The sequence below is a fragment of the Manacus candei genome, unplaced genomic scaffold (assembly GCF_025592945.1).
Source record: "Manacus candei isolate 608988 ecotype Guabito, Panama unplaced genomic scaffold, ASM2559294v1 h1tg000008l, whole genome shotgun sequence".
Classification (NCBI taxonomy): domain Eukaryota; kingdom Metazoa; phylum Chordata; class Aves; order Passeriformes; family Pipridae; genus Manacus; species Manacus candei.
In genome coordinates, this window is record NW_026138056.1 from 20,360,982 (window position 1) to 20,386,754 (window position 25,773).

A 25,773-nucleotide genomic window follows, 5' to 3' on the forward strand; every position below is an offset into this window, starting at 1 on the left:
TCATGGGCACAGGACTTGTGGCCTACAGCAATCAGCTCTAAGGGCCCTGGCTTAGCTATGAAATCCTTGGAGAAATCCCAAACCAACATACTGAAATGCTGATCAGTTTTTACTTAGGATCAGATGAGGCAGCAGAGGCCAGTTCTATACCTAAGGCAGGTTGATCAGTGGTGTTTGGCCACCTAAACTCCTTACTAAAAACAAATCTGTCTAAAACTAAAAGTAAAGAAAGTAAACAGAGACAAAAACACGTTGGGGGAACATAAGAAAACAATACTCATCTTTTTGTTATCAAACAGATAGCTGCAACTAAGGGGGAGATCTATTGGAAATAACAAACAGGTAGAACTTCAGTACAAGTACTTAGTGTTTGCCTTCCAGCTATAGCATGTAGCAACCACAAGTGAAGAATAATCAAAAAGCTCCTGTTTTAAGGCAGAAATTACCTAGCATTGGAGAGTAACTTACGGTTAAATGTATATACATAGATTAATTTGAGCTAAGCTCCAAGAAAATCGTGATCTGTATGTAGTTCCTTGCACACATATGATTTGTAAAAAAAAAAAAAAAAAAAAAATCCCCAACACAACATACTAACATAGTAACGGGTTTAACTTGATTTCCCCCCCCCCTTTAAAAGCTATGGCTGCTTTAGGCAATGAAGAAGCTGGCTGATAGCTGTTTTGTGAGCATGCTTTCCAGCAGAAAGTAAACCTCAGATGCACTCAAGAGCTATGCAGGGCATGCATCCATATTTAATCAAAAGAAAGTTAAGAGTATATTCTCTCTGAGGTAGTTTAAGTTGAAACTGAGGGGTCACATCTTCAGGGTCATTTTCCTCTGGTTTAGCTCAGCAGGAGGACCCCTAGTGAGAAAGGACAATCCCCCAACACGTTTTCAGGCAAGTGTAGAAAAATCACATTCTGTCTTTGCCCACACACAGATATTTTTGGGAAGTAAATAAATTGAAAGGTGAAGAAACTGTGCAGACACCAAACATTCTCCTGCAAGATTAAGACTGGTACCAGCAGGAATGTGTGATACGGCTTATTCTTTTGCCCCATGTGCCTTCCCCACACACACTCCTTGATTACATAAACATTCAGTTATTTGCTAAGCCAAGTGAGTAGTGCAGCTGAAATAAATACCAGTTTGGTTTAATACCACTACCTTACTGAAAAGTAAGTTCACACTCCAGCATAATAAAAGATCAAGGGAGTGAGGGAACAGCCCTTAACCATAGGCCATTTGTTTTACAATACAGCTGTGCTCTGGAATAGGCACTGGGTGTCAAACCCAAGGCAGGATATCTACAGACAGAGGACTGAGTGAACATAATTCAGAATGCTTGTCCTGGACACATGGACAACACCGACAGTGGAGAATACCAGCAGAGAAATAAATATTGATCTTGGGTCATACTCAGGCAACATCACCACTGCAAATGCTTATTGCTGTAATAAACCATTTAAATACTATTTCAAGTCTCTCACTTCAGAAAAGCTCCTGACAGGAAATGATACACTGGAAAATAATCCTTGTGCAACACTGCTTTGTCCCTGGGCTAAGAGAGTAACCCAGAATAAATCAGGATAAGCCCAGGAGCTGTAGCTCTTTTAAATGCTGTATTTAAAATCTGTCTCAAAGGTGATTTGAGTTGAAAGTGGTTGAGAACACTAAACAAAACATGAAAATGCTGGATTACTAAGAGAAGGATAGTAATACAAATGATGAAAGGCAATAGTAACAGAGCATAAAAGACTAATTTAAGGCACAGGATTAGGGGAATACTTATATCAACACATGTTATCTGTAACTGTTCTCTGTTAGGCAATCAGTTTTATGTTTGTCTTTCTTTCAGGCCAATACATTAGTGCTATTTTTCAGTTGGAAAAAGCAATATAGAATATGTTCTTATTCTGCTCTATGCCTTTGCAAATAACCACAGCTGAAGGCTATCTAGCAGACCAGAATGACCACTGCTCAGAACAGCAGCTGCCTTGGTGTTCCAAGCAGTATTTGCAATCACATGCATGTTCACTAAGAAGGAAGGTTGACTATAACACTAGAGGTACACGCATTATGTCATGAGACATGACACGAAGCTGCAGACGTCCTAAAAGGCTTAAATTAAGAATCACAAATGCTTCTTCTTTCAAACCAGTTCAAACAGCAAGCCATGATGCATTCCATGTAAAGCAAACAATGACTGCAAGTTAAGAGCTCTTTAATTACAGAAAAATAGGTCTTTAATTTCATATCAGTTATCATTTTAGACAAGCAATTTCAGTATGATAGTCCATGAAAAACAAATGCATATGCTATGGAAGTTAAGAGCTCTCAGTGAAGTCACCATAACATAGAAAGTTGTAGTTGAACAAAGCTTCCTATCTGGTTGAACTTCAGCAACCATCATTGCACACAGTTAAGTTCCTTTAAAAGGTTTCGTTTAAAATTAGAGTTCCTTTAAACAGCTGGAGGGAAAGGCACTTAGTATTGCAGTTTCCAGAACATGATTTGTTTGTCTTCCCCTCCTGTAATAACACTGTTGCACTGTTCATTCATCCACATGGATGTTACAGCACCTGGGAAAAAAACCCAAACAACAAACAAGTAAATCCAAATGCAAATAGGTGTGATACTCAAGAAGACAGAATAGATCTTCTTAAGAGAGTTGATCTTTGTCTGGTCATTAGTCTGGATTACACTAACACCATATATGCTAAGAAGAATTTTAGTAGGCATCTAGGTGGCTGCTCCTATTCACAGTAATGATCTCACACTCCATTGCCTCAGCTGACTTTGTGTACTAGAGAGACAACATCAGCTGCAGTGAGGAATGCAGGGGGCACAGTAGGAAAAGAATTCCTGGTGAAAGTGAGCTTTTTCAGTCTGCCATTAGGACTTCTCATGTTAGAAGTGTACTCACATCTTGTACCATATGCCTAGAAGCCCACTTTCAAAGATTCCCCAGCTACAGAATGATCTCTACACAGGTCAAGTTCCAGAGTACAAGCTTACAGTGGGGAAGTTTGAAACAACTGTTCTTAGTCAAATAGCCTTAAAAACCAAACAAAAGTGAGAAGTTTTTGTCCTTCAAACAGCTAATGGTTGCTAATGAAGTAAGACTACACAGATACATTTAATCAGCCTAGAAATCCCCATCTAAAACTATTTCTCCAGTGAACTTTACTTAATTTGTTGTTAGAGTCAGTCTGGATAGACTGTGACAAAAGATACAGTACAGTCTACACTATGCTTTGACGGCTATGAGGTAGAAAAATGTTGAATTTGAGATGTGTGAATTAGAAAAACTGAAAGTAATTTCCCTCTTGCCAGTATTGTAAACAGCAATATTCCTCCATTGTTATTAGATTTTCTAGGAGGCTCATATGGACCTATTTTAGTTCTGGTGTTCCAGGTAACCCTAACATCAGGAACAGCCCGCTGGCTGAGCAGATGGCTCTCAAAATCTTTCGATTATTAATCAGTTAATATTCGATTAACAGAGCTGAAAAACAGGAATCTTCCATTAATTTTGAGAATAAGAATAGTTCAGGTATACCTGTATGTCCTTTGATTCTTTCAGTAACTTTTCCTCCAAGAAGGTCCCAAATCAGTAATTCACCAGACTGAGCTCCCGATAAGATGGTGTTTCCATCCCATTTGAAGCATCTGCAAGTCATTCTGAAATCAGTTCATTGTCAAGCTTTTGTATAATGAGAGCCAAACATTTCCAAACTAAGTCGAAAAAGAATTGAAAATAGAGGTACAAAATCAAAGGATACTCTACCCTTTTACACAGTCTTTCTGGAAACATTATTCCCAAATTATTTTAAAGTGTCATGACCCGAACTTGCTTCTCTGACTGCCCTAGATCCAGCCAGACCTTCTCCCCACCAAAGGATGAAACATATTTCCATAACAGAAGACCCAGTCAGCTACATATATGTATGATATCCCAGTACTCTCATGAGCCACCACTTTCACTTCTGTCACTTCATATTCCCGAAACATTCACTTGAACTGCAAAGATGACTTTCCAGTAAATAACTAATGAAAATATATATGTGCATATGATAGACCATAAATAACTGTATGCTTTTCAGTTTGTGGAAAAAAATAATCAGTCTTTAAATGTAACAGCCAAACTTCCTTAAGATTGTTGAAATAAAAAGGAAAAATTAAAAAAATAAATCAGTATTAGTGATTTAAATCAGATTATGATTTAAATAAGAGAACTGTCTCCTTGCTAGACATGTCCATAGCTCAGCTGCTATAAGAGCTGGTTAGCTATAGCTGTCATCATTTTTATGGACCTTAATGTTATTGTTGAAAAAAACCCCAAAATAGTTATTTACTTAGATATTTGTTTGGGTTTTTTTCCCAGTTTGAAAAGCTTCATCCTAATGCACACAACATGCTAGAATGTCAGACTTTGTACTCTAAAAAGTAATCCACTAAAACAAAGTTGCTGGCATTAGTGCTCTTTCCACTCTGCTATCACCATCTCCACGGTTAACGAAGTTGGCTTTGCAGCTTTGTCACATGCATGTTTTCAGCATTACCTCTGTGGCTCATCAGTAGTTACAGAAGATATAAGCATTCCAGTTTGTACATCTATTACTTTAAAACAAGAGTCCTCTCCTGTGCTGAGTAGATGTCTGCTGTCTGTACAAAAGAAAGCAAACAAACCAAAAAAAAGCATGTTTAGATAACTGCTTGTTACTAAAGCAGTCATGTGATACAGCATGTTGGATGTGACATTGCCTGACCTACTTGTCTCTAAATAATCTACTGCAAATTAAGTCTCCAAGCAAGCAATGATAAACACGATTGGTTTAGAGTCTAGACCACTGGTCTAGAGCCTAGCACAGCCTTGTGTACGATTATATTGTTTATAATGGAGATGTGTGGCAATCCAAAACATCTCACCATCCCGCTTAAAGTAGTGATTCCAGTAACATGGGTATGTTGCGTGGTATCAGGAATAAGATTCCCTTAGAAATTGCCAAAGGTGCGTATTAAAATCTGAAATCCAACGTACCAGGACTAAAAGCAGCATCAAATACAGTCCCAGAATGACATGGCAACTGGTGTAACACTGTTGCTGTAGTAACATCCCAAACACTAATGGTACCGTCTTTGGTTCCAGATGCCAGTATAGTATTTGCAGCATTAAGGTCGATTGTATTTACCTAGAAAGTTAAACATTCCATGATTTTCCTATTCTTTCATGTCAGCCATCTTGAGACAGGTTTTAAACATACACAGACCCAAGCCCATCGTCTGTAAGATGATATTTTATTTACAAAAAGCTTTTAATTTAATTCTGCAACATTCTAAATTAGGTACAACTATGAAAAATCCAGATCATAAAAAGTAAAAAATAGGTTGTTTTGATTATATCTTAAAATGCTTGTAGTTTGCAGAATCAGAAATGCTAGGTGACATTTCAGATTGCTTTTAGTTCCCATATTGTCCATTTAAATGTAAGACTTTACCCTTAAGGGTAAAATTCTTTACTTTTAAAAAACTTCCTACCCATCAGTTGTTTCCAATTCTCTTCAGTACAGTTCTTAAATGTTACCAGAACTGTTTCAGTATTTGCCTACGTTGTGACCTGTTAAAAAAACTATTAAGAAGGTTTAGAACACAGCAATTCTAAATATCTTACTAGATTGATGTTAGAGGCTATAAACAAAGTGTGCAGTTACACATTTATGATTCACTGCACACGATATGTATTTATAGTGAAATTCACTAAGATATTTTATAGTATGGTAAACAACTCAGAGGAATTTTTTCGTTTGCTTGCCTTACATTAAGGGGCAATCAAAATATCTGAAAAAGATCAGTCTGCTTCCAAAACCAAAGAAGCAAACAAACAAACAAAAAAACCCCAAACCTCCCTGCCCCCATAGGGACATACAAGCTGAGCAAGGCAAATTAAGAAATCTCTGTTTATACAAAGGAATTTAAACCTCTGTTGCTTCAATCCCCCGAAGAGGACCTTTCAACTCAGGAAGCAGGGGACACTGGTACAGGACACATCAGACAAAGAAAACCCCAAAATGAAACAAAAAGCCCCTATACCTATTTCCCAAAACATGCCTTCTTAGCCCCCTAACCCAATCCTTGTGCTTTACCACTAGATCATGATTTTGATTTTAAATGAGCAGTTAATTTTCTTATTCCAAGTTAGAATATCAACATACTTACACTAACATCATGCTCTAACTCTGCAAGCAGTTCAAAGTGGTGTTTTTTATTGCTCAAGGTCACTCCAGGAACACAATGCCACACCTACAACACAGATAGTTAGGTTTGCTCAAGGAAGCATTAGTGTAACCCCTGATGAGTTTCCTCTGAACTCTCAGGATACAAGGAGGACTTGTGCTGGCTGAGGGCCTTGCCTACGTGGCAGAACACAACAACAAATGACACCTGAACTCATTTACCCTAAGCAGAGCCACATACTAAACATGAGTGTGCTGATTCCAGATAGCCTACAGGAGCCCTCCTGTGCACGGGTATATCACTGCACTGAATGTGTACTTATCAAAAAGCCACACACAAGGCTTTGGAAAATTCTTTTCTGTCTCTAATTCCAAATTATCTTTCCACCTAATTGTAGGCATGCTCTTTAGATTATCAAGTCTCTGGTCCCCTTAGCTGAAGAACATAAACTACAAAACTATTAAACATTTTGGAAGCCTATTCCACTCAGGAGAAAGAATCACCAGTCAAAGTCAGAAAACATTCCCGTTCCTCCAACAAATACAGTTTGCCTTCAAAATCCCCCTGTCTACAGTAAGTTAGAATGAACAGATTTTCTTGAAAAGTAGCACTTAGCTTTGAAACAGTTGAGATAAAACTAAATGAAGAAGATATTCTACAAATAAACTTACTGTGATACTAGCTAAGTTATTACTCTAGTACAGCAGGTATATCCACCCCAAAGCATTTGGCTGGCTGCATTTTATAAAGTGCTAGCTATAAATAGTTATGGAAGTGTAACAAACCCATCTACAAACCTTCACAGTGGAATCCCAAGATGCAGAATATAAACGCCCATCACACCAACGGATCTTACTGACTGCATCATCATGTCCCATTAGGATGTCTTGCTGTCTTCCAAAGGCAACTGAATAAAAATATCTAACAGGAAAAGGTTATAAAATCATTCCCACCTTCATAAAACTTTTTTTTTTTCCCTAAGTAAAGTAACTTTGCTTCTGTAGTTTCTAACAGAAAGCTAGTGGGAAAAAAATAGAAGACACTGTGTTTTAACAATGAATTTCTATATCATTATCTAAACCCACAAACATAACAACCAAGACACTCCATGCAATTCAATAAGGTCAGTAGGAAGTAAATACACACATATGATTGTCCCATGAAGAACTTATGACAGTAGTATCTCCTGGTAAGATTAGACAAGATGACAAAGCCTGTAAGGAAAAGAAAGAAGTAGTGTTCAGTTTCTTACCCCAAATACAAAAGAAGTGCACGAACACGCTTTTGGAGAATAAGAAGTATTTTAATCTTCTATAAACATAGCATGCAAGTGTTATATGAACACTAATCAAGAAAAACCCTGGACTTTGGACACTGAACAGCAAGAATATTTAATTTCTGCTAAATAAATGTAGCACTGAAGTTCAGAAATACACGCAGAACTGATGGATCTTCTTTTCAAATGCTGGTGTTTCGAGGACATGGTATGTAATTCCTCATTCAGGAGAAATTGGGTCAGCTCTTCATCTTGTAAGCTGCTGTCAATTCTAGATGCAAACAACTGACAGAAACCAAAAATGAAGGTTTCTTTTGATGTTTGCTGTCCTTCACAGTGACTTATCAGCCCAGCTCTTTCAACAAACAAACGTAACTACCTAATTCCTAATACTCTCAAAAAGAAACATTATTTACAGACACCTGCTCAGTTACATTACCATCACTGGAAACAACAAGGCAAAAAAAAAAAAACCAAACCCACCAATCAGATCAGTGCTTCTACTAATATTATTACTGGTCATATTTTAGATCTGTTTGAAAAACAGCAAGCTGCTGGACTGTAAAGACTGTTTCTTCTAGCATTGCTGCAACAGATCAGCACTAAAACTACAGAGAGGAGAAGAATAAAAGAGTGTACAAGGCCTCCTCGTGAAAAACAGACTTTTGGCTTAGGAATCAGAGCTCTCTTCTTACAGTGCCAAGAAACAATGTTCCTAAGTTTCCCTTTGCTAAACATTAGGAATTGCTGTACCAAGATTCACCTGCTACCATGTCCCATGGCAGACCAAAGGGTCTTGATCCTGCAACTTACTTGGTGACCAGTTAGTGCATGCTATGGCTTCTGTTTGGGCAACCTATTTGCCATTCTTGTTTACCCTAGAGATGATGGTACAGAGAAAGCTATCCATTTAAGTGTCTTGCTGCAATCAAAGACTGAACACGACAACTGGGAGTGTATCTTTATGACCCAGGTCTGGCCACAGTGCTCAAGCCCAGGAAAAAAAAAATCAAATTCAAAATGTCTTTCCAAGCTCTGTTTTAGGAGCAGAGGGTTGTTCAGAGGTTGCTGAGATCGCTGCTCATTGAAGAAGCATGGCTCAAATTCACCCAGCATAGATTCAACTCCCTGTGCTTTGTTTTCCTCTCCCAGCTGACTGACAGCCTTCAAACACTTGAGTGCAGTAAGGCAATGTGAGCACTTGGGAGAAATCTAAGCTTTGTAATTCTGGTCCCAGTGGCAGCTCAAGGTTGCTTAGGAAGACTAGTCTCTGCTCACGCCAGACCAGCTTTGTCTACCACAAGCCCTTCCCCTGGATAGCAGGCCAACTCAGAACAGAGCTAGTGCAGAAGTAAAGTGAAACCATTAAATGCTCCTTCCCCATGTTTGCAGAATGTGCTCTGTCTCTCTGGTGGCCTGACAGAGTTTCGATTCACTCTGCTAAATTATTCACACACAGCACAATTGAGTAGGCAGGGGAAAGAAAAGAAGCATTGATGTATGCTAAGAGCCATCTCTCTGAGCAGCTTTCAGAAGATTCCCAATGATCTTGGTTTTATTTTGACAGCAACTTACCATGTTAGAAAAAGACACACTTCTCTGGATAGTTTTTGACTCTTTGGAAAACATCTTCAAAGTTGAATCTGGGGAAGATGGACAAAATAGAAGATAAAAGGACTATTTTATATTAGAGAGGATAATAATTTTGCTCTTGGCTGAATATTCAAATACCTTACTGTGAAAAGCAAATATAGGTTTCTCATAGTCTGAGAAACTTTGTGACTTGGGCCTGGGACTACCCTGTTTTGAACCAGTTACCTGCCCATTCAACTCTAGGAGAACTCTGGTATCTAAATGGAGAAATTTCTATTATTATCTATTATTACCAACATTATCTTCCCAAGCCTAGATAATATTGAAATCCTTGAGTTGAAGTCATCTGAAGGTGAACAAATTCATTTACTTGAACTATTTAATTGCAGGAAATATGTATTTAAATTTCATGCCATTTTGTTAAAAAACAAACCTGCCTTTGGTAAATACCTGTGCAATAATACTTACCTTGGGATGTAGTGAAAACAGAAGACCCACTGCAAGGGACTGCTATTCCAGTAATTGCCCTGTTTAATGCAAATAAACTTGTAGGTGACTTCATAGGTTTTAAAACTTAACTACCATACTATAAATAGACTACAGTTGAAATCTGTTATTTGATCTCTGTAAGAACTAAGACATTCAAGGAGATTAAAGGTACTGCAGTGGTGTGTTATCTGTCCTAGAGACAAAAATATATCTTGATACAACATGTGAAACACTAGTACAGGACCCCCATAGTGTTCTGCAAGAACTTCATCCTCATCAGAAAGGATGCTAACAATCTGGTAACAGAAGCCCTTTCTCAACTACAAATATTACCTTGTTTTATGGGCATAATAATATTTTCCTATATTGGGTTGCAACCACCAAAAAAGGAGCTGGAATTAAGGTAGAAAGAAATCCTCCTAGTAGTCTGGCCACTAGGACAAGGGATGGGGCCAAAGAAAAATCTGTTCTTTGAAATATAGCTGACATTGTTCGTTATTCGGTATTTTCAAAGTTCACCTGAAGTGGCCCTGCTGACTCTTGACTCCCTAAGAATCCATCAGAACAGTAGTTTGGTACCTGGATTAACTGAAAACCTATAGCTGGAGACTTGGCAAACTGCTCACACAGCAGCAGCTTGAGGTGTACAATAGCTGAAGTTAAGTGTTTAACCTTTCAAATCAGATAGGATGAAGAAGTTAGGTCCTCCTGGGGTTATAAAAAAAATAAATGGAAGTCTTTATCTGGCTGCTGCTTCAGGTACTGAAAGAGTAATGAACTTAGCTCTAGCTCTGCATAAGGAGCAACAACAACAACAAAATCAACCTGACAAATACCTTTTCTAGATTGATAACCCACATATACTCAGACTCATCTTGCATAATCAAATCAATAAGCCATCTCACAAAGAAAAGTATTTACCTGAAACCCTAACCCATCATTCAAATTGACACACAGATCCCCACCCCAATTAAATGGAAGAATTTTGACTGAAAAGAATAGTACCTACTCTTTGTGAATTTTATATTGCTCATCTAATTTTAATTTGGCAATATTGTTCCAGGCAAGTGTTATACTTTCTTCTGTCAAATCTTCAAATGATTCTTCATTTGGAGAAACTGCAATAAAATGCCACGACAAAGTTTCATCACAAATAGAAAATAAAGACAGATTTCAAATACCTAGGTAGCTGAAGTTGCAGACATAAATATGAAAGTACAGAAGTAATGCAGAGCTCCAGGAATAAGACCTTTAGGCTAATGTGGAGAGTGACAAGATCAATAGCTTATTTCCAAATCTCTTCCTTAATTTCCATAGGCTTACACAGTCAAAAATAGGATTTTTCTCCCCAAACCAGGGCTTTTAAACTGCACACTTTACAGAACATAATTCCAAAATGGAAAACAAACAAAATAGAAAAACCAAAAACTTCTCGGCAAAGATGTTTTGGAGTCTTTGAAATGCCAAGAGCTTTCCAAATGTAAAAATACTAGAAAAGCAATTTATTGCTACAATAAAGAATATGCTTTTGTTATTCTATTGCACTCTGTTTTGAATGTCACAACTTCATTTCACTGTTACAAAAGGAGTGAAAAATGCAACAAAATTGAGATAATTAGATGTCAATTAATATAAAAAGGTCAAACCCAAGAGGAACTGTTCACCTGTGAATTAATGACTTAGGCAGCATACCACCACATCTATTTAACACATATGACCATTATCATCACATACAACTTTCAAAGCCACTCTTGCCATCTGGGTTGCCACACTAAGTAGCACTCATCTTCAGTCCTCTGCTTAAAAATGAAGGCCATCAAATGGTAGGTGAATTGAAGACAATGAGAAAAACCTTTCCAAGTGATACCTGGGCTGAAGATTCAGTCCAATTTATAGTTAGATCACTATACATATGATGAGGACAATAGCATCTTAGTTTCAGAGAAGTGGTGTAAATTCTCCCTTGAACAGAAGTCTGTGAAGGTATTACATATCCTTTTCTTGAAATTATTTAATCAACTTTGTCCCTTTGTATTTAGGGGAAAAAAAAAAAGAGTACTTTCCTTACATATTTTCATTCAGGTCATGGAAAAGGGAAAAAATTCAGATGCCTAATTTAAGCTATTAGGGGTTACTTTGATCAAGCCAAATGATCACCCCAAAGAACATCCCTGTTAAAAACCTGAACAAATCTTTACACCATCTACAATGCAGATACAGTCACCAAAACTGTTGTATTATCAGCTTGAATTTGTTGTAAAAGGCCAGGGATGACAGCCCTCCCACAGCTTCAGAAGCAGAGGCTGAACAGTCCCAGAGATCACTGGAACAGAAGGCAAAATGCAGGACAAAGCAGGATGACATCTTTTCAAATTTGAAACTGGTCTTGTCCATTTTTCTTTAACATTTAGTTCATGGATTTATTTTGAGTTGGCTTACAGAGAATGGAACCAAGAGAGTTGAATAATGAGATCCTGGGGGAGAAAGATACAGAACTACTCAAAGTTACAAATCCTTTACATCATCAGTTTATCTGTTAAACATTTACCTGGAGACTCAGTTATGGAAACGCTGTGACTCGATGTTCGAGACAAGCTTTTCAACCTTGGTATTATCCTTTGAGGATGAGGGGTTGTAAACAACTGCTTTGGTGTCTGTCCAAACTCCAAAATTTGTGTCAGCAGAGCTACTTTTTCATTGGGGTCCATAATACTTTATAAAACAAGATATATAATTAAGCCAAGGAGGCGAGTACTTTTTTTCCCTTCCCGTTCCCCGAAAGCAAGGGCCTGCATGTGCAGTTACTATAGCACTAGAGGCCATCACAAATTCTTACAGAACTGATTTACTATAGATTTGACAGACAGTCATATGATAGCTGCATCATTTTGTTTATGTACAATGGCAATATGCTCATCAATTGAAAAAGTGAAGCAATTTCAAAAAGCTGGACTGAAGAAATGTTCAAGTAACAATCCTCCAAGACATGCTAAAACTGAGAACATGATGCTGGTTCTCTGCATATTTGGGAGCATGAAAGAATAACTACACCATTCATGTACAGAGCCCTTTTACAGCTGGCAGAGAACTTGCAGAGATACTGAAAAACTCAACTAACTGCTTTAACAAAAACATTCAGATTCTTGATAATTACCTGTTTAAATCCACTCCTCCTTCATAAGTTAATGGGTGAAACACTGGAAAAAAAAGTTTATTTGTACAATGTAGGTATACAAGGCTCATTCTGTTTGTCTTGCTATAAAACAAAGCTTTCTTTTTTACTCATCTTGGCTATATTTAAGCAACTAAGCTGTTTCAGCAGGCTATAAAGTTTGAGGTCTTACATTTTAATCCTGTTTTTTCAACCTGAAAGAAGTTTAGGATTTTTAGGAGACTCTTGGAAAGTTTCAAAAGAAATCAGTCCTTTCATAAAGGAAGGATGACTCATTTAAGCTTCATTAAATACTTTCCCCCAGTTAATGCAGAAATAGATAAATAACAGTTGCATAACTGGATCTCTGGTTAGTTTTTAGACAAGTAACAAAAAGTAATAAAGAATGATCAGAAAGGTCTGTGTATTCACTTTTCATTTGCCATTATGTGAATTAGTTTGGGGCCTCTGCCTAAGAACATTTACTTTGACATAAGTTCATTTACACACAGATCCCTTCTGTCTCTTATCTACTCAAGTGTCTGCAATTCATTATGCTAATAAAATCCACACTGCAGCAGAAGCAGCATATTATGCATAAAATGCTCTCATTTGAGAGGTAAAAATAGAGGTGCCATAACTTATATGCTGATTTACTGCATTTAAAGCCTCTGATACATTGTAATTGACGTTTACATTCACAGCATGACTGGCTGCCAAACCCTGAAATTCTAAAATATAGCCAAATCATGCTTTAAGGACATGTGGAAAAGTACACTAAACAGAAATGAACAACAACAACAAAAAAAACCAACACCACAAAAAAACCCCAACAACAAAAAACCACACACCCCAAACTAAAACAAACCCCAAAAACACCTCATCACAAAACAACCTACACTATCTTACCCTCAAAGCAAATACTGACTACCAAATGAGGAGTTGCTTATTCCTTCTGTCTCCACCACTGTAGTAAGGTTTTCTTCCTAAACTTTTTCTGTCTTGCTAAGTGCAAATTATCTCAACATTGTCTGTTACTTACAATCCTCCAAAAGGATCACTGCTTCTGGAGTAAACACCATAAAAATATGATCTGCTAATCTTCCCTTACTATGAGGACATTTCCTTATTGTTTAGTAACATACACAGCTAAATATCAGACTGCTGAATAAGGTAATAATTGGTATTACTATTAGGTTTAGATAAATACATCAACACAGCAATCACATAACCCCATTCCCCTTTGTAAGCACCCACAGTGCCTAAACACACGTTCAGAATAAGATTGCAAACAGGGAAACTTCCCACATACAGTAGTATATAGGTAGACAAGGACAAACCCACAAATCCTTCTTTCTTTCTCCTAAAGAGCTTTAGCCCATTAGCTCATTCTTTCCCTTGCTAGTTCTCTCAGGAGGAGGGGGAATATTGCACTGAAACTCTTATACTGCCATTGAAATGGGGGAAAGTTAAATACAAGTTTACGTGGAGACCCTGCAGACTCCCATTTTAAATAGGGAAATACTAATTTCATACTATATTGCCACACCATGCTGTGTGAGCAATTTACAGCAATGCTATAGAATTTTCTTGCCTACCACCTTAAGTACACCCTCAAAGATGCAAATCACCACGAAGGCAATGTTATCAGATACGTCATTATTTTCAGTACTGAACAACTGCATTTCCTTTAGGGATCAAGCATTCAAAGCATAGTTATGAAAGCTCAAAACAAAACAAGCATTAGATATCTTGTTATTTACCATTCCTGCCTAATTGAAGCACCCCTTTTTTTGCTGTTTCCATAAAGTGTGTATTTACCGTTGTGAGCTGCAACTGCTTCACTTCCTTTTTGCTTGTAGCCAAATATTATGTCAATCCATTCATGAAGATGTTCTGATACATACTGACTTTCTAAAGCCTCTTGGCTCTTCTGAAGAAAGTCATCAGGACCTGACAAAAGAAGGGTTAATTAAAGGAGAAGATAACCCACTCAGTATTGGTATCCATCTCTGTCCCTCCTCCTTCTTGAAAAGCCAACCAAACACCCCACACAAAACCTCAAACTTCTTATAAAAATTAAAAGCAACTATTAATTATGTCAATGTTTTAAAGAAAGAATTCCTTTAGAAGAAACCATAATGCACATTTTTGAGGAAGAACCACCATTCCAGGAATCCAGATAATCTTGAATTAATGTATATAATACAAGAAGTTTGACTATTATTACCTGATGCCCAAGGTGGAAGCTCTACATCTTCAACTATCTTTCCACCCTGCCTTTTTCCCAAGTCCAACTTCAAACTGTTTACTAGAAAACTAGGATCATTTTCATAAAATTCTGGAATCAACTGGAAGTTAAACAAACAAACAAAAAAAGCAAGTTTTGAGATTAGCTTAGTTTTGATCACTTAAAACAGAATACATTCAGTGTAAAGAAAGTGGCTCAAACTGCCACAGCTACCAAAGTTCAAAGTTCATACGCCAAGTCCTAAAGTTAAGCACTAATTTTCCAAGTTTTACCTACAAGGCAGTTCTCTGAACTAAATTCAGAGTGGCACACATATTTTAACATGTAATGTGGGACATATAAACCCATAATATCTAAGAGTATCTTTAGAACTCTTATTGCATAGGTACCTTCTCATTTTCAATATTTTCAATACATCAAGTAAGAATAAAGAGAAAAATCTAGAATAAAACTAGAATTATGACAGAAGTTTCAGAGGTTAAATCAATTATTTAAATACCATCATAGCTAACCATTAACTATAGGCTTTTTTTACCACTGTATTAAATAATGTTTCTTTGAGAAAGGAGTTTAACAGTGCTCACTATCTGACAGTTCATTACTCTCAACATATTTTCCAAGTTATAGTTTCTTAAAGCTAAAAAAAACTAAGATACTAGTTCTAGAGTTTAACTTCTCCAGATGTAGTATTGCAATACAGCCAAACCTTTACAAGATTCCAGCAGACAATACATAAAATTACATCTTTGCAGCCTTAATCCACTCTGGTAATTCCCATTTATTTCCAGTAACATTCACAATGATATTTCTGCTAAACTAAAAGCCAGAAAGCAGACACAGGCAAGCAATCATGGAGTTATAGAATTGATACAGGATTACAACAGCATTCATAAAGCATTCATAAAATGTAATCATCAGCCTTAAAAAAAAACCCAAAAAAACCAAACCCAAACAACAACAACAAAAAAAACCCAAAACCAAACCAACAAACAAAAAACCACAACAAAAAAAAAGGAAACAAACCCACACAACTGAAAACCACAAACAACAAAATAAAAAACCACCAAACACACCCCAACCAAAAACTCTCAGATCAACAGGAGATGAGAAAGCATAGCAGAGATAACAAGAAACACTTGAATAATTTTCCAGCCATTTACCTCTTTGAAATCTGTCGCACCATCCAAACAGTTTTTCCAGGTTTCTGCAATACTAGATAATACAAAAAATAAAAAATTATTTTTAAGGCTTTGCAGTCCCCATTAGTGCGTATTTGAAACCAAAACCAGCCTAGTTATAGACAAAATGTAAACAAACCTATTGAACATTCTGTCAGCGTGATCAAACTTTCCGTTCTGCAGGCAGAGCATGTATTCTGGAGCTAAGGAGAAAAAAAATCGTCAGCTTGCTCCAAGCCTTGTATGCTTTGGAGGTAATTGTCTACTCAGAGAGCATGTAAAAACTGTCTTACCAACTCTAACGAGATAAAACAAAACGTAACCCGGAGATGAATAATGGCTTCCATACATGAACTTGGGCTCTGGCATTTCCTGATAACGTGTCTGCAACATAAGAAGAAAGAAATGTCTGTTTAAAATCAGCATTCCTGCTTTCCCTCAATACTAAACACATACACTTTTTTTAAAGGCACAGATTAGGGCCCTCAATTATTTTTCTAACAATAAAGCAAACTCTTAAGTTCTAATAACTATGCAGCTTTAAACAGAGCAAATTGATGCAGCAAAACAGTTGTTAAAACTGATAATCCAGAACTATCAGATATTCAGGCTTTTTTCCTCTCTCACTTTTACGTGTAACTGCAATCATTCAATTTCCAAGGTGTGCAAACAGACTTCCTTTTTTGTCTTTCACATCAAGTTTAGTGAGAGTATGGAAGAACATACTGACTCAATTCAACCTGGAATATTCCTTCTTGTCTGAAGCTCCTGTGTGTTATCCTAAAATCTATCATAACCTAAACACAATGACTTTTACTGCAGTAAGTATGAGGCAGATAACAGTTTGAGAAAGGTCAGATTTTAGAAAGAAAACTTTATCTACTATTACTGAAAGCACAATATTGATCATGTTCTTACCTTCCGCAACCTTAGGAAGCTGTATGATTTTGAAACATCTTATCTTTTTTATCAATATAATGCAGTTATTCTGTCAATAATTTTTTCTAATGCTTTATTAAGAACTAACAAAGGTTCCAGCACATTACATATAGTTATGTTCTGTAAATTATTTTGGCATAATTAACTTTCCATAGGAGACAATGATTTTATACAAAGAATTAAAACCCAAGAAACTGAGGACCTTTTAAGTCTGTAACTATGCATTTGACAGCTTATGAAAAGAAAGTCTACTCTGAGAAATGGAAAAACTTGGTGCACTATTATCCGCATATAGAATTTTCAAGTTAGTGCTCTGGTCTCCATGGATCCAGATTTCCACCCTTTGAAGTACTCTCCCTCAAATTCAGCATTTTTCTTAATTGAAATACTTCAGATTTCTACCACTTTTTCTTTTTTTTTTTTTTTCAAATGTATTTTACATTATGCATTTAAAGCCATTGGTCTTGAAGTTTCATATATGCACGTATGCTTATAGCATCTCAATGCTTACCATAAACATACTTAAATGGATTTGGGGATATTATTTTAAAAGCAAGGGAAAACATTCAAAAGCATAACATATGAAATAGAGAGAGGAAACAGATTCTAATAATTTTAAATTAGTACTGACAAAACCAGTACTGATGAAATTAAGCTGAAAATAAATGCAGTATCATTATAGGTATGTTTGCTTCTGATAGGTTTATAGTTAGCTTTAATATCTATGTATTTCCCAAACCTTGCTTGACAAAGCTTCTTTTATTGCCAATAGGTACAAGGCCAAAAATGTGCAGCACATAAATGCCAAGATATACATACCAATAGCCTATCCAGCCTTTCCTTATTCAGGGCACCAACTGGTTTACTAAGGTCACGAAATGTTTCAGGCTTTGTCAGATCTAAAAAAAAAATTTTATAGACTAAGTATTCTATTAGACATTCATGTACTCTAATCAATATTTAAAAACAAAAGAAAAAACCTACCCAAACAGCAACAAAACAAACAAAAAACAACACAGAACCCCTTCAGTAATTTTCTCTCTCCCTACTAACTGCAAAATCATTAAGTCTTATTGTAAATGGCTACTCATCTTCTTCCTTCCAGGTAGATAATCTCATAATCTCTTGCTTAAGAACCAGTAGTTAATGTATGAGACAGTTACTGCAATAAATATTACCTAGGCAAGGTCCTGCTACCTGAGGCACAAAACCAGCTGGTATCAACTTCTTCCTACTCATTAACTATTCTGTCAGGCTGCAGTTAAGTCCCACCATACAACCAGACTGAAGTGTTTGAGCAGGTGCTGATGAACAGTATGAGATACCCCTACTCTACTACTTGTAGAAGGACACAATCCTCAAAAGGACCAGTTTCCCACACAAACTGCTCTAAGATCCTTAATAAAGGAGCCTATTTAGGCACAAGCCTTGTCAGACTCTTCCATTCAGCTTGCAATGTTAAGAATTATAAAAGAACACCTAGATTCTACACATTTCAGTGCATCGAAGTTGTTCCATAAAAAGTAATTTTACTGGTTCTTTTCTATTTTTTAGAATCACAGAAAGGCTTTGAATGCTCAGTACTGCTGATTTGCAAAGCAACCAAGGAGATGTTTAGTACATACTCTGTATGTGAGGAGTGCAATACTTAACAGAAAAAGGTGAGGTATTTTGTCCCCTAAACCAGAGGGGAAGGTTAAGTCCACAACAAAACATCCAAGATCACTAATACCAGATTCATTTTGATGTAACATGAATTTTATGCAGTGTAAAAGCCCCCCCCCCCCACGTTTCAGGCTGGATATGATGCAGTAACATGCCTTTTTTATACACATACCTAATACTGAACTAGAGTAGTCTGCTATGATCCAAGGAAATACAGGATACTGGGAGAGATCATTGCAGCTTCTATCAGCCAGATTGTTGAGATGAAGAAGATACTGGTAATTTGAAATATGTCCTCGCTGCCACTGCAACATATAACTTTCAGCTGTATGCTCTGTAATATGATTTTCTAAAATAAAACAAAACATTAAGAGTTGTGACGTCTGGAGTTCCACCCCCAAATTATAATGTGATTAACATTATGCAAGATACTATAAAATAATTAAGGGCATAGTTGCTTAATAGGACAAGTCAGAATCAAGTGGCAACTTCATGTTTCAATAGCTACCATACTTCACACTTTTCAAAGATCTTTTCAAATGGGTCTAAAGTGCATTCAACCAAGAATAAAAATAAAGAAGGAGTGCTGAAACAAAACAAAAAGAATGGATGAACATTTATGGAGGAACAGAAAAATGTTTCCAGCCCATGAACAAGGCTCTTGGCAATCTGGCAACCTTTAAGATTTCAAATTTCCAGAAGCAGTTCTGCTAGAGTCAAGAAAAAAATTAAATATATTTTCTTACTGGTCAACTAAGGACACTCACTAACAATGATGTGTGAAACGAAGTCATATATGTATATGAAGAAGATCTAATTTCAGAACCAGTGAAACAGAGACTAGAGGGAAAAGAAAACTTGACCCCTACTTAAGAAAGTAGGAATTATGCACCCAGAGCTTCTGTTTGAATTATAGGCAGGGACTCAAGAAATTCAAGCTGCATTACTCTCTGCTTAATAGCTGTAATATCAAGGTATGCTGATGGACAACTGGGTTACTTATTTATTTTTAAATTGTTCCTTTCTCTGATTCAGTTTACAGTACCTTGCCAAATGCCTGAAATGAAGGACTGCAACCATGGCATGATGGCAAGAAAAAAATTTGGATTAGATCAAATCAGGCCTCTATTTTAGCTCACCATAGGCTGGAAAGGCACATTCCAATCCTCCATTCGCTTTAGTACTTTAAAGTCTACAAGTAAAAAGTGTTAGCACCTTCAAAGAGAAGATCTTCTGCTGTCAGAGAAAGATACCGAGGTGCTACAAACACCTTTAGATAAAAGGCTTTTTTTTAATCTCTAAGCTCTAACAGCATCATCATCATCATCTGCACCTTGAAATTTCATTTTTGAAAGTTATCCAGAAAACAAAGTCTGAAGCAGGGGAACAGCATGCGGTTATTTCAATAACAGAGAAAATAATGTCAGAATCTATTTCCTTTCCAAAGAAAAATGTAAAACACTAAAATAATTCTCAGTGAAAGTAATTCCTTTGTGACCTTTCCACTTTGCTTTATAAAGTGGGGAAAATGTCAACTGATATTTAGGCAAATTCATTAAAACAGAACTAGAGTTCTGGTACAAAAACAAAATAGCAAAAAATTTACATAAAGATTTTCAATATTAGCAGTAAATATAAGTTTCAGTGTTTCAGTTGAAGTAGCATTACAGGAAAACTATTCGTTTTTTTCTCCTTTTTTTCCAGGACATGTGTTTTTTACAAAGTTTCTGTTCACCATCTGCAAAAGACATGCATCGCTCTCCAGGAATTAATGAATACAAGACTTAATAGAAATAAGAATTTAACTATTTCAGGATGGTACTTTTCATCAACTATCACTAAGACTGAGGAAAGTTCAAAATGTGTGCACTGGAAATCCACCCGCTGCAGGAAGTTTCTCAGTAGGATTTTTACTTGGACTAAACTGAGTGCCAAGGGGATCCACACACAAGTCAGTGTATATTCTTGCAGCAAAACACTGTTTAGCTGAGTGGATCTTATTTATCTCTTACTCTGAAGAGAGTGTTTTGAGGGGTTTTTTGTTTCATTTGTTTGTTTGGGTTTTTTTGGTGGGTGAGTGACAGTGCATATCAAGTCGCAAATTAAAAGAATTAGTTAATGCCATATCAGATTTCATACTCATCTCTTCAAACACATACAAATAGATGCAATTTCACAACCTTTATTCTGATCTTTGTTTACTTCTATTAAATTTTTTTACAGCTTCTGTTTATTCTTCTCATTCTTCCCACAAATCAAGAGACCAAAACCCAGACAAATTGCCCTTCACAAGGTACTCCACATGACATGAATAAATAAATACTGCAAACCTATATATGTTGCAATAAGGAAATAGACCTCATCTCGATCTTGATAGTTGTAGAATTTCAAGTAGATGTCAGAACATAGATCGTTTTCTGTGCAAAATACTTCAAGGCCCTTAAAAGTTAACAGGGGGAAAAACAAATGAGAGCAAGTACTAACAAGCTGTAATACTCGTGTTTGTTAACAGAATATTCCAGTTACTAATACCTAAATCTTCAGACTCTATACTGGGGAGCAGTTTTGCCCACAAAGTGAAATATTTTAACTTTTCTATTTCTGATCATAAAAGCATTCAGTTTACATCCAACTGAGCACATGGCTTTACAGCTGTCCATAGCTTGGCTCTGCCTGGATTACTTGAGCATAGGTAATATATTTTTTTTTGCCTAAGTGAATGGAGTGATGCAAAAGAATTAAATGTCTATTTGGTTTAATTGTGTTTCAAAACAAAACATTTTCTACAAGACTAAAATTTCAGTGCAAACACTGAAAGCATAGAACTGAAGTTCCACTGGAGCAGTCTCATCATCTCTTAGTCATGTACAGTGGGACCCATCATTCCACATTAGCCTCTACCTGAAGCAGTGACCAAACTTCCTCCATGAATCAATCCAGAGAGAAAATGCACTATGAGAAAGAAATTAATTCTAACCCAAGATAGGTGTTTGAGATAAATGGAATGAATTGCTCCCTGGTAATACTCCCTTCTCCCATTCCCCTATACTGACTGCTAATGAAAAAAACTTTTCATCCTTGTCAGAGTTCACTCTTTCTGTTTTCATCTTTTTGACAACATAAGGAAATAAAACACTTAAGAACCAGAAGGGATCATCAAGTGCCGTTCGCTACTTACTCCAGAGTTCCTAAAAATGCATGTTTTTTACCTAACGATGCACACGGTTTCAGCGGGTCATTTTAAGAAACAATATACACAGCAAGACATGAAAATAAAATAAATATTTGAGCTTACCAGTGGCATTAGCCCATGTCTTCTTTTATAGATCCGGCGCACATTTTGCAGTGTTATTTGTACAACCGGTTTCTGTGGGGCATGAGGGAGGGGAAAGAAAAGATGGAGACATGCCAGCAGGTTTATGTTCTACCTTACCCTCTCCAGACAATCTGAAGTTTTTGCTAACTATAAATACTAGCAACACGAAAACAATATCCACCCATGTCATTTTAGCAGTGGAATAAAGATGCTAAGCAGTCACATTAAAAAGAGAAAGTTTGTCTTTGCTGTTGTTTTTTGCCTGAGTAGCAAAGCAGTTTAAGAATAAATAAACCACAGTGTATTATCAAGCGAGTCTGTCACCAGTTGCAATACTCATGCAAGAGAGAAGCAGCACACAACAAACGATTTCAAACGTAAGGAAGCCATCGAGCTGCTGGGCAAACTGTGCCAATGGGGCCACCTGGCGGCTGGAAAAAATGGCACTGTCATCTTCCACTGTGACACACATTTTCCTTGCCTGGACACACTTCTAGCATGTCATAGAATCATAAAAAGAGTTTGGGTCAGAACAGACCTTTAAAGAACATCTAGTTCAACCCCTCTGCAATGATCAGGGACATTTTTAACTAGATCAGGTTGCTCAGAGCCCAGTCACATCTGATCTTAATGTTTCCAGGGATGGGGCATCCATCAACTCTCTGGGCAAAGCGTGCCAGCATTTTACCATCATCATTGTAAAAAACTTTTTTTCTATCTAGTCTGAATCTAGTCTCTTCTAGTTTAAAACTATTACTCCTTGCCCTATTGCAACAGGCCCTGCTAAAAATTCCGTCCCCCAAATTCCTCCTCCTTTGTCAAACACACTTCTCTTATTACTTTTTCCATTTTCTGTACTAGCTTCAGACTTTCCTTCCTCTTGTCACAGACATGATCTCTCTAGGTCAATGTATCTTTTAGAGCAGTTAGAGTTTTTTCTTTCTTTTCTCTGTTCCTGGGACTCCAGACTCCTTCTCTTAATCTTCTGCTTGTCTTTTCCTTGTCCTTAGGGCACTCAAATTAGGCAGATTCCTTTCTTCCCTCCAGGGTACTGAGCAGATGAGAACACTAGAGGTGGGCTCAGGTACTGAGCCCTGTGGAGGATACTAGCAGCCCAGCATTGGGATTAGAGGATGGGCCTGACTTGGTCCTTCATCCCTGGCCAGACACTGCTCTACCAGCCTGTGGGACCAGTCATATCCATTTGGAGCAACAGCAGGGCTGCTGATGCAAACTCACATGCTGACAAGCAAATTGGGAAAAAAATTAGCCTGAGAATAAAAATTTTCTGGTAACTCTGCCACTGCCATGTCCATATTGGAGGTGTTTCACAGAATCATAGCTAAGTCAGTAGCCTGCTAAGACTATCGCTGCTATTTCTGTGACAAAGTTCCAAAGCAGAAATCTATCTACAACAGGTACTCAGTTTTCCTCTAGAGAAAGAAACGACTAGTTTAAAAGAAAACCTAGCTAACATCTTCCAAAGTAAACTGCATGTATATAAAGCTCTCACTAGGTAGGAACGGCATCACAGAGTAAGATTTGGAAATCTATCTTAAATGAAGTGTTACAAAAAAAGATCTTCAAATATTAATAGAGAATGAACAAAGGACATTTTGTGTTTTGTCATCAGAAGGTAAATTTTAAGCAAGTTAGCACAGAATAAAGCCTCAGAAGAAGAGATACACTAAATGCAACAGAGCAGAACAGATCAAAGAAAACTAAGGAGCTTCTGATTATAACTGAAAATAGTGTCTTCTTGGAGATACGCTCTATGTGCATTTAAGAAAAATAGTACAGAAAATTAAATCTGTCCACTAGCAGGGCAGCGTGCTCATGTTGTATGCAAGATCATCTATGAGACACTTACAGGATATCCATTAAGAGGTTGGAAGTACAAGTTAGCATCAGTAACGCACACATGCCCTGGATTAGTCACCAGTGGCGTCACCATTTCTGCTTTACATTCCATATGCAGCGTTTCAGAAATGCTTTGAAATCTACAAGTGAAGAAAAGGAGTAAGTTTACCTCCAGTTCTTACTTCGGTAGAGGCACCCTTAAATTCTTTAGAAAGGTTTTACGTTAGCTTATAGCCTTGGAACATCAGAAAGGGGACTTCAGGAAGGATATATCACACAGGAAAAAAGTTCTTTGTTGAGACCTTTACTTGAATAGGCAGTCTGAAAAGGAATGCTGCTGCAGGAAACCAGTCGACTTTTCTATACAGTTTTATTTGACATATGCTGATGCCCAATTTACAATAAATTCACAGATAAACAAAAGAGTTTAGGGACATAAAAAATTAACATGTTCATCTTCACAACATAGAATTTCCTACTCTCCATTCCAGATGCTTCAGAATTCAAAGATAACAGTCTGAATTAGAGAACTCACACTACCTTAAACAACCACCTAAGTATCAATGCAGTAGACTAATCAACCAAGCTAAAAATGATTTCTCTGTAGAAAGTGATTAGAAAAGTACCTGTTTTTGTCAAATGAAGTTCTAGCCAAGCGTGATTGCAATATAGCAGTTATCTAATGTGGAAGGAAAGAAAAGTAAATATGGTCTATGATTCAAATAGAATTAAAGTTATTATTAAACAGTGATCATAATACCATTATTAAACAGAGATATTAGAAATAATCAGATACTTACCATGGCAGCTTGATCTCCCATCTTATCTAGACAAGAAGCCCTGTAAAGCTAAACAACAATCTTTAAGTGAAATAGCTCAGAGAACTCCCACAGAGCTCAGAAGCTAACAGAAACAGGAGAGGCTTTAGCATTCTTTGTGACAGAATACTAAAATATCTATTATTACTTCTTATTGTTACTTAAAGTAGGATAATGTTTGTTCATCGCTACTGGCATGTTATTACTTTGTCTGTATACTACCACTCTGCATACCAAAAGCTAATACAGGTTGCCTATGACAGCTGTCAGAACAAGATGTTGTTTTCAACTCTACATTTTAAAAATAGATACTCCAAGATTTCCATCTTGAGAACAAAAAAAGAAAACTCTACATTAAAAATCAAAAGATGCTGTGATGAAGTATGTAGTGAAATCAAATAACCACATACCTGATGTAGAGTTTGCACAACATCTCCTACTTTCCCAGCAACATCCAGTTGGAATAAGTGTTCTGTTCTACCCTAAAATTAAAAGTACGTTTACCAGAAATGAGTTTCAAATAAAGCTCAGTGAAAAAAAAAAAACCAACTAAAATAAAAATAACAAAAAAACCCCAAACACCCTAAATTATAAATAAAGAAAATGTAGTAAAAGTATGCTATCAAAGATTGTGCTATATGTCAAACATTCCAAAAGCAGATGTAAAACCTGATCTTTTTTCTTTAGAAATTTACCTTCCCTGTGGTAAGCTCTTTGTGCAGTACTTTGTCCGTTGTTGGATACAATGCAACATAACAGCTTTGAAGTGAACAAATTAATGCATTGTAAACACCAGTAAATGTAGAGCTAGTACACGTTCTGCCTATTTTAATATCAGGTAAAAATAAAGTAAATATAGAACTAGAAAGTGACATATTACATTTAAACAGCTACTGTATATCTTGTAGACAAAAGATACCAGCCCATCAAATCTTTAAAATATGGGCTAAAAAAGTTAATCATTCTTCTCTACATAAATGGCTTTGAGAGGAAAAGA

The 25,773-nt window shown here is 36.7% G+C and overlaps 1 protein-coding gene across 3 annotated transcripts in view; it reads right to left on the bottom strand.

The window, feature by feature from the left end:
* Nucleotides 1-2,226: 2,226 nt before the first annotated feature.
* NSMAF (neutral sphingomyelinase activation associated factor) overlaps nt 2,227-25,773 on the bottom strand; it is a 39,286-nt gene continuing 15,739 nt past the window's right edge. The window contains exons 7-31 of one of the 3 annotated variants that reach the window (XM_051771831.1): nt 25,187-25,258; nt 24,759-24,806; nt 24,585-24,637; nt 23,969-24,098; nt 22,078-22,149; nt 21,113-21,221; nt 18,955-19,131; nt 17,937-18,016; nt 16,472-16,562; nt 16,318-16,381; nt 16,161-16,212; nt 14,980-15,100; nt 14,571-14,702; nt 12,753-12,795; nt 12,147-12,310; nt 10,608-10,716; nt 9,578-9,636; nt 9,092-9,159; nt 7,387-7,454; nt 7,038-7,161; nt 6,223-6,306; nt 5,048-5,198; nt 4,569-4,671; nt 3,566-3,687; nt 2,227-2,585 (exon numbers count right to left, since the gene is read on the bottom strand). In XM_051771831.1, coding sequence (XP_051627791.1) covers nt 2,491-2,585; nt 3,566-3,687; nt 4,569-4,671; nt 5,048-5,198; nt 6,223-6,306; nt 7,038-7,161; nt 7,387-7,454; nt 9,092-9,159; nt 9,578-9,636; nt 10,608-10,716; nt 12,147-12,310; nt 12,753-12,795; nt 14,571-14,702; nt 14,980-15,100; nt 16,161-16,212; nt 16,318-16,381; nt 16,472-16,562; nt 17,937-18,016; nt 18,955-19,131; nt 21,113-21,221; nt 22,078-22,149; nt 23,969-24,098; nt 24,585-24,637; nt 24,759-24,806; nt 25,187-25,258 — 2,391 coding nt within the window. In that variant the 3' untranslated portion in view covers nt 2,227-2,490. Of the gene's footprint in view, nt 2,586-3,565; nt 3,742-4,568; nt 4,672-5,047; nt 5,199-6,222; nt 6,307-7,037; nt 7,162-7,386; nt 7,455-9,091; nt 9,160-9,577; nt 9,637-10,607; nt 10,717-12,146; nt 12,311-12,752; nt 12,796-14,570; nt 14,703-14,979; nt 15,101-16,160; nt 16,213-16,317; nt 16,382-16,471; nt 16,563-17,936; nt 18,017-18,954; nt 19,132-21,112; nt 21,222-22,077; nt 22,150-23,968; nt 24,099-24,584; nt 24,638-24,758; nt 24,807-25,186; nt 25,259-25,773 lie in introns of those variants that run through there. The other 2 variants (XM_051771826.1, XM_051771830.1) reach the window with 2 other exon arrangements.